This window comes from Pecten maximus, chromosome 12, assembly GCF_902652985.1.
Source record: "Pecten maximus chromosome 12, xPecMax1.1, whole genome shotgun sequence".
Classification (NCBI taxonomy): domain Eukaryota; kingdom Metazoa; phylum Mollusca; class Bivalvia; order Pectinida; family Pectinidae; genus Pecten; species Pecten maximus.
The window spans coordinates 357,644-367,239 of NC_047026.1; the positions used below are offsets into that span (position 1 = coordinate 357,644).

At 37.5% G+C, this 9,596-nt stretch overlaps 1 protein-coding gene across 1 annotated transcript in view; it reads left to right on the forward strand.

Moving 5' to 3' along the window:
* Nucleotides 1-6,698, forward strand: part of LOC117339276 (transcription elongation regulator 1-like) — a 43,818-nt gene extending 37,120 nt beyond the window's left edge. The window contains exons 18-21 of the mRNA XM_033900782.1: nucleotides 688-771; nucleotides 1,113-1,213; nucleotides 3,476-3,536; nucleotides 4,255-6,698. Coding sequence (XP_033756673.1) covers nucleotides 688-771; nucleotides 1,113-1,213; nucleotides 3,476-3,536; nucleotides 4,255-4,395 — 387 coding nt within the window. The 3' untranslated portion in view covers nucleotides 4,396-6,698. The remainder of the gene's footprint in view (nucleotides 1-687; nucleotides 772-1,112; nucleotides 1,214-3,475; nucleotides 3,537-4,254) is intronic.
* The last annotated feature ends 2,898 nt before the right edge of the window (nucleotides 6,699-9,596 follow it).

The window sequence follows — 9,596 nt, forward strand, 5'->3', positions numbered from 1 at the left end:
AGCTAGGTGAAATTTATACTGTCTAGTTTTTAGGAAGATCATGTCAGCTAAAACTGATTTATATGTCTGTCTGCCTCTGTAAACTGATTTATAGGTCTGTCTGCCTCTGTAAACTGATTTATAGGTCTGTCTGCCTCTGTAAACTGATTTATATGTCTGTCTGCCTCTGTAAACTGATTTATATGTCTGTCTGCCTCTGTAAACTGATTTATAGGTCTGTCTGCCTCTGTAAACTGATTTATAGGTCTGTCTGCCTCTGTAAACTGATTTATATGTCTGTCTGCCTCTGTAAACTGATTTATAGGTCTGTCTGCCTCTGTAAACTGATTTATAGGTCTGTCTGCCTCTGTAAACTGATTTATAGGTCTGTCTGCCTCTGTAAACTGATTTATAGGTCTGTCTGCCTCTGTAAACTGATTTATAGGTCTGTCTGCCTCTGTAAACTGATTTATAGGTCTGTCTGCCTCTGTAAACTGATTTATAGGTCTGTCTGCCTCTGTAAACTGATTTATAGGTCTGTCTGCCTCTGTAAACTGATTTATAGGTCTGTCTGCCTCTGTAAACTGATTTATAGGTCTGTCTGCCTCTGTAAACTGATTTATAGGTCTGTCTGCCTCTGTGAACACTGTAGGAAGATCATGTCTGGTAAAACTGTTTTATACGCATGTGTACATATTCCAATTTCAGCCCAGTCTTACTTCCACATGGAAGGAAATAAAGAAACAGATAAAGGAAGATCCACGATATGTAAAGTTTTCATCCAGTGACAGGGTAAGTTATCTTGTTGTGATCTAGTGAAGAAGGGAAATTATAACCTGGGTATATTCTTGTGGAAATCTTTGTCAAGACAACTCAGACAACTCCTATATAGCTATCAACACACAGGAATGTTAGGGACTCATAATGTGTACATATGCATGTTTTTTTCCCCACAAATTTAGGTTGCCGTGGTAACCCGTTCACTAAAAATAGGTTTTTGTTGGAAAATCTTCACTAGAGGGGCCTTCTGGACCTCACTTCTAGTTTATAAAGGAGTGAAGACATCATTTTATAGGATAATGTAATGCAAGTTCTCACTGATATAATACTCTGCATCTTATTTCTTTTTACAGAAACGTGAAAAAGAATTTAATGATTATCTTCATGAGAAATATGTACAAGCAAAGGCAGATTTCCGTGAGTTGTTAAAGGAATCCAAACTCATAACTTACAGGTACGACTACAGACCGTTCTATTACAGTTTGTTGATTGCTTTGTTGTATCTTAAGGTCAGATTACTGGTCTATTCTATTATAACTTACAGGTCAGACTACTGGTCTATTATAACTTACAGGTTAGACTACTGGTCTGTTATAACTTACAGGTCAGACTACTGGTCTATTCTATTATAACTTACAGGTCAGATTACTGGTCTATTATAACTTACAGGTCAGATTACTGGTCTGTTATAACTTACAGGTTAGATTACTGGTCTATTATAACTTACAGGTCAGACTACTGGTCTATTATAACTTACAGGTCAGATTACTGGTCTATTATAACTTACAGGTCAGATTACTGGTCTATTATAACTTACAGGTCAGATTACTGGTCTATTATAACTTACAGGTCAGACTACTGGTCTATTATAACTTACAGGTTAGACTACACAACTATTCTATTATAACTTACAGGTTAGACTACACAACTATTCCATTATAACTTACAGGTTAGACTACACAACTATTCCATTATAACTTACAGGTTAGACTACAAAACTATTCCATTATAACTTACAGGTTAGACTACACAACTATTCTATTATAACTTACAGGTTAGACTACACAACTATTCTATTATAACTTACAACCTACAAGTCAAAGTCTAATTACCAGACTATTCCATTATAACTTACAACCTACAAGTCAAAGTCTTACCAGACTATTCCATTGTAACTTATTTTTGGTCCATGTGTACATTGGCAGAATTTTAAAATTGCTCGATAGGAAACAAATTCAATAACTTCATACAACTAAAAACATGGCCATCTCGCTGTAGAAACTTCCATGGCTACACAATGGTGACAATAAAAATACTAACATTGTGGTGGGTAATATAAGTAGAGTTTATATAAGGAGTCGGGGCTCCAACTTAAAGGTAGCCCGATAGTCTGAGACTAGTAGATTTTCTACCCGGGCTAGAAATTCTGGTAGCCCGACTGACTAGTGGAAATCTTGTATAACTTTATTTGATCAAAATGTCGGGCTAGTAAAAATCACAGTGTCACATGCCCGACAATATTTCAATAAACTACTCGCATACCTTTGTGTAATATTTATTCGTATGTTCGCTGAAAAAACCGATCCTCCACTTTCCGTTTTCACTCGACATGTTGCCGTGTGTATACATTAGTAAGCGCCCGAGAGTTCCGAAAGCATTACGACCATAATGAAGTCTCTTGACTATTTGACTGTGAGCATTCCTTTGGGGTTGGGATTAAAAATTGTATAAATAGTGGGGCCCATCGTGACCTCCCTTGGGGCTGAGAGGCGGGGCCAAAAGGGGTCATTTTGGCAGAATTGACATAAACAACTTTTTCTCTGAAACTAAGCAATGGATATCTCTAATATTTGACTGGTAGCATTCCCTTCGGGTTAAGGATTCAAAATTAAACAAATGACGGGGCCAACCCCCTTGGGGCTGAGGGACGGGGCCAAAAGGGGTCAATTTGGTTAAATTGATATAAACAACTTCTTCTCTGAAACTAAGCAATGGATATCACTCTCATTTGTATGGTAGCATGATCATGGGGTGGGGATTATAAATTGTACAAATTTTAGGGTTGACCCCACCAGGGGGCTGAGGGGTGGGGCCAAAAGGGGTCAATTTGGCTAAATTGATATGAACAACTTCTTCTCTGAAACTGTTCATATTTGACTGATAGCATCCTTTTGGGTAAGGATTCAAAATTTTATAAAGGAAGGAACTGACCCCCTGGGGTGCAGAGGGCGGGGTCAAAAGGGGTCAATTGGTTTAAACAACTTCTTTTCTCAAACTAAGCCATGGATATCACTCACATTTGTGTGGTAGCATCCCTATGGGGTTGCGCCAAAAGTCAGTTTCATCTCATGGATTAATGCATTTTTTGGCATAAAAACCTCACGTACCCATATAAAATGCCTATAATATATTGACATAGCAATACCAGTGACAAATATACTTAATCATCATTCTTGTTTCATATCTCATGAAATCCAAGTGAGAGATACAGGCCCTCTGGGCCTCTTGTTTTCTTTGTGTGATTGCTTGTAAAATGAATATTCAAAGATCCTTGAAATGACCTCACTAAAAAAAAAAAAAAAAAAGACATTTGTTGTATTCTGATATTAATAGCATGAAGGGTCTAAGGTGATTTATATGGCCAACATGTATCTTGTTTCACCTGAATTGTGAATTATATGGCCATAAATAAATTTGTTTTTTCTCACCCTGACAGATCTAAGAAGCTCTTAGAAGAATCTGATTCACACATGAAGGACATCATCACTATACTACAGGTAACAAGAAACATGACCCCGGTAATAACTCCCGAGGATGATAACTCCCGTGGTAATAACTCCCGAGGGTAATAACTCCCGTGGGTAATAACTCCTGAGGGTAATAACTCCCGAGGGCGATAACTCCCGAGGGCGATAACTCCCGAGGGTGATAACTCCCGAGGTTGATAACTCACGAGGGCGATAACTCCCGAGGGCGATAATTCCCGAGGGTGATAACTCACGAGGGTGATAACTCACGAGGGCGATAACTCCCGAGGGCGATAACTCCCGAGGGCGATAACCCTAGGTGATAGCTCCCGAGGGTGTTATAACTCCAGGATGATAATCCTTTGCAGGCCAAACTCTGACATCATTACTTCACAGAATAGCAGTATGAGGGCGACAACCCAGGGAGGATCTCTGAAAAAAATGTTAATTTGTTATGTTTCTATATGTTGCTTAAATTATCGAGCAAATTTACATTTATTCAGTTTTCGTTCAGTATTATAAAATAATTGCCCTGTGTGTTGGGATCCATCCAGAATCGTTTCCTTGGGCAGGGTTACTTTTTCTGAGGGCGAAGGGAAACAATTCTGGATGGATCCCTCCACAGAAGGCCATAATTGTACATTGGTGATGTACAGACCTCTCTCTCCAGTCTCATGTACAAATCTGTATCAGTGATGTACACTATATCTCCAGTATATCTGTAATTCTTATACATATCTGGTTCCAGAATGACAAGCGCTACCTGATCCTGGACTGTGTAGAGGACGAGCGCAACAAGATCCTCATGTCCTATATTGATGATCTGGACAGGAAGGGGGTCCCTCCTCCACCCACTGCATCGGAACCTTCCCGTAGGTCCACCAAGTGATTCCAATAGGAGGCTTTAAGACTACACTACAGACACTGATGTTCTTCGTTTTCATCTCATTTAGCCAACCTGAGATTTGACTGACAGCATTTCTACACAATATATTGTGTTTGTTGTCTCATGTCCACGGAGAAAGACTAAATTGTTATTGTTAACAAACATCATCAATCATTGATATACAGTTTAACTGACAGTTCCTAAATGTTGTTGTAAATTGTTTTTAGATTTGATTTGGACAAAGTTTTGGGGTGTTTTATGGTCAGTCAACTTCACTAGAATTTGTAATAGGTGAATTTGGTTCACTCAGAAATGGAGACATTGTAGCTGTTGTCTGCATAGAGAGTTCCCCAACAGTGGCCTACTCCATTTATATTGATCAAGGATACCATGACTTTTACTGCGAAGCTGAATATAATGCTCATGGAAAAAATTGATGCAATGCCCCATTTTTATATACAGTTCAACTTTATGCCTTTAAACAGTTTGATTTGGCAGTGCCAATGGAAGTAGGTGTTTTCCATGGAGAGGGTGGGGGTATTGTGGGAGTCATCCCCCTCCTCTAGTTTTACGTTGTTGGATTTTATTCAGAGCTGTGTTGATTATATGTTAAACAGACAGATCCATATTGTACATGTTATCGTGATGTCCAAATCATTAATAGTGCATTCACTTCACATTTTGCATTTAATCATGCTGTCTTCTCGGAATGTTCATTTTAATTGCAAAACATTCCATGATATTGGTGTGGAAAGAAAGGTTAAATGGATTTGTAAGAAATAGTTTTATCCAGTGTCATTTTTGCATGGATGTATTGTTTAATCTTATAAATTAAGATTTTATGGCACTAGCAAAACCAGCTAACTGTCCAAAACATGATTCAAGTTTAAAAATCCATATTACTTGGACAGCATACATGATTATTGGCTGTGGTTTATATTTTGTAAAGTCAACACGTTCAGGTATTATTTAATGAACACACAAACCAAGTTACAAGTTAGTATTCTGTGGCACTGAAAGCTACCCAGGAGTAGAATCTTTTGTTGAGAGACACAGTTAACATTCATTCAGTTATTATGGGGTGATCAACTTACTTTATTAGTTTCCAGTCAGTTGATTTGGGCTACTTTTTAGGTTCGGTTATTGTATTTCTCAAAACATTTTTCTTTATACATTAAAATTTGATGGGAATATACTGATATAGCATTGCCTTTCCATGTGACCAGTATAATATCCTACAGACAGGGTTATCATCACGATATGTATGGTAGTGTTTTCCTGAGTGGCATTTTGCTTCAGAACTCTTTTTGCAAGTGGTACTCTTCTTGTTTTCTTACAAAATTTCTTTTTCTGTTGATACTTTGTCACATACCAATGTGATATCAAAAATGAGTTTTATGGTGATCCTTTGTTAGTACTGGGAATATATGACAGTTGATGTGTATCCTCTCAGTTCAAATCTGTTATGATAATGTGGGAAATTTCATCTTATTTTAGGCAACTGTTTTAAGAATTTTTATGTGATATAAGAACATGTACTAGGAGATGAAATCCAGACAACAGATGTTTTAACATGTATAATTATCTTCATGGCAGTGTTTTTAGCAAAGTTTGTATTTGTACATAGAAGTATGTGTGTAAAAACCACTTCACAATCGTGTAAATATTGACCATTTAAAGGCAGTTCTAATGTTGTTAAATATGTACATTAACTATATAACTGCTGGCCTAGTCCAGACGTCATGTATAATCTTGGCTAGGTTAAGGTGCCAGAAAATAGAGCCAGTTTTAATTCAGTTTTACAGCTAATGTTGAAAATGTAATTGAAATGAACAAGAAACATTTTAATATCTAGATAAGAAATGGACATAAGGACGATCATGTAAGTTGTGAGAACACTTTGTAATGGATGTGAGCAATGTTATACTGTAGTCTAGATTACATTACATGGAATCTAAGTGCTTAAAGGAAACAATTCATCAATTATGAAAATATTATTGTTTGGAGAGAATAAGAACAAGGTTTTACTGTAGATGTTGCAAATACTGCACAGAAGTTTATGTAGAAAAACAAAAGTTTCAAGACATTTTATCTTTCACATGCAGTCATTACTAGTGGTCTTTGACCTTGTTGTATGTGTGGTATGTAGTTTGTCACATTTAGTTGTGTGACGTTAAAGTGTCCTGATTTTGTGACCTTCACACTTGGATAGCATTATAGATGGAGTATGGGTAAGTGATGCGAGTATGTGTACAATTGGACTATAAGTGTATGTGAAAGGGACACAATAAATGTACTGTCTAATACCAATGTTTTGTTTTCTTTATGAAACTTTTGTACTTGTATGCAAGCCAACAAAGTTTGGTTACATCACCCGAGCCGAAGACTTGTCAGAGCTAATACTATGGGGCATTGTCCGTCATCAGTTGTGTGTCTTCTGTAAACTTTTCTCAACAGCTATTGATGAAACTTGCTTGGAATATTTTTATGTTTTAAGTGAAAATATAAATCAAGATGGACCCCTTGATGACTGTCTTTAAAGTCCTATTTGACTTTATAACTGAAATATTATTAGCTTCATAATAATGAGACTATGAATGATCAAGAACATTTTCAACTCTGAAATCCCTGAACCAAATTTGATGAAATTTTGCAGAAACCTACCTTTGCTAAAGGTCAACAAAGGTAAAGTTATTTAAATGTCAAGATATATCTCTGCTTTAGACCGGCAACTTTAAAAGGCTTTGTTTCAATTGAGCTATCAACTTTGGATTTTTTTCTCAATTTTTACCCATTTCAAATGCTGTCTTAATGTATCAATTTAAAATCGACTGTGACTTGAAAGAATAAATTTAAAACAGTATTGCCTTGATTTCATTCAAACATTGAACTTCTGCACTTTTCGATCAAACATGAAACTGAAGTCATATTTAAAATGAGAAAATAAAACTTTATTAAACATAGTTATTCATTTCACAATCAATTTAAAACAATCGTCTGGATATTAAAAAAGAACACCATCAAATGACTACTGTTATTACATTCTAATATACTTAATTGGTCATACAATATACTACCACATCTTCAATAGAAGGCTTGACAATTATTCCACTGAGTCTTTATTTATAATATACCTTGAGACGAAAATTACTGCTATGATGATATATAAAAAGCTAGATGGAGATATGAAATTATTACAAGAGGCCCATGGGTCATGACGGTTATCTGAGTTTCGAAATATTTCAGACAATTTGACCTTTTTTTAGCCCCGCCCATCAGCCCCTTGGAGTCAGTCAGGACCAATAGGTCTATACCATTAAGCTATCATCCTATGCTGATAATGTTAACAAAGTTAGAACGAATTCCATTGGAAATCCCAACAAATCGGTCAAAAATGTGATTTCCCTATATAAACTGTAGAAAAGTTTACCCGGCCCCAGGGGCAAACATGAGACCTCGGGGCCATAAAATTCACAATTTTGGTAAAGCACCTTAAAACTCTTCTATCTATGAAGAGTTTTTGATTCCGCCATATCTGAGAGTAATAGGGGCCGCAGTGGCCGAGTGGTTAAGGTGTCCCGACACTTTAATACTAGCCCTCCACCTCTGGGTTGCGAGTTCGAAACCTACGTAAGGCAGTTGCCAGGTACTGACCGTAGGCCGGTGGTTTTTCTCCGGGTACTCCGGCTTTCCTCCACTTCCAAAACCTGGCACGTCCTTAAATGACCCTGGCTGTTAATAGGACGTTAAACAAAAACAAACCAAAATCTGAGAGTAAAGAAGAAGATTTTTGAAGTTTTAGTCAATTTGACCCTTTTTTCCCCGCCCCTCAGGCCCCTGGGGGGGAGGGGGGATGGGGACCATATAATTCACAATTTTGGCTGACCTTTAGCCATAGAAGCTTCCTGCCAAATTTTATTATACCCTCGCAACGAAGTTAGGGGGGTATACTGGAATCAGGTTGTCTGTCCCTCCGTCCGTCCCTCCGTCCGGCCGTCCGTCTGTCTGTTGACGCATTTTGTCCGGACAACTCCTAAACCGAAGGGCCGATTTCAATGAAACTTCACACAAATATAGAGGACCATGTGCAGATGTGCATCTCACTTTCTTTTTCTCAAAATTATGGTTGCTATGGCAACTGGTCACTTTATTACTGGGTTATCTTAGTAAGCCTCTAATTAACAGTTCCAATTCACCATTGACTCGTGTAGATTGCGGAGGTATTAGTCAGCCATCTTGGCGACAGTTCTAGTTGAATTTGGCTCAGCGGTTTCGGAGAAGAAGTCAAAAATGTAAATTGTTTACGGATGCACAACGCACAACGATGGACAAAAAAGCGATTAGAATAGAGACTTCGTCAGTGCAATAATGATAATCATGGAGGCTCTAGGAGTTTCTTAGTTCCTAAAATGTACTAAAATGCAAAGTTTTATGTATGTGTAAAGACGTATAGGTTCAATATACAGTGTATGTGTATATGTGGTGATGACCATGGTCAGGTGGTGGTGGGGTGTGAGAGAGAGTGTACGTTTTCTTTCTTTTCTTTTTGTGTGTATGTGTGGTGGTTACTCACATATATATGTATGTTACTGTAAGTGTGAGGTTTGGAGAGTGTGTCTTTGAAAGGGGGGGGGGGGGGGGGGGGGGTGGGTTTTTTTTTTTTTTGTGCGAGTGTGTGTGTGTTTGGGGGGGTAGGTTTTTTGTGTGTGTGGTGTGTGTGTGTGTGTGTGTGTGTGTGTGTGCTTGGTTATGTTTGAGATTAAATTGCGATCACCCAGTTTAAATTGTGATCACCCAGTTTTGCATGTGTATGTTATGTATAATGTATGTGATGCCAGAATGTGTTTTTTTTGTCAATGAGGCTGGTGAAATGTGTTTAAATATTGTAGTAACAAAATATAAATGCATTAATGTTGGGACTATAATATAAAGGTTCAAAATACACTGTATGTGTATGTGGTGATGATTGGAGGGGGGGGGGGGGGGGGGGGTATTCATGTGAGGGTGTACCTTTTCTTTCTTTTCTTTTTGTGTCCGTGTGGTGGTGTATATATACATTGTAATCACATATATGTGAATGTATGCTACCGTAAATGTGAAGTTTGGAGAGTGTGTCTTTACAAAGGTGTGTTTGTTTTAAATCACTTTCTACATATATAGAAGGTTATAAGCAAAAACAATAAAGAAAAAACAAACAAAAAACA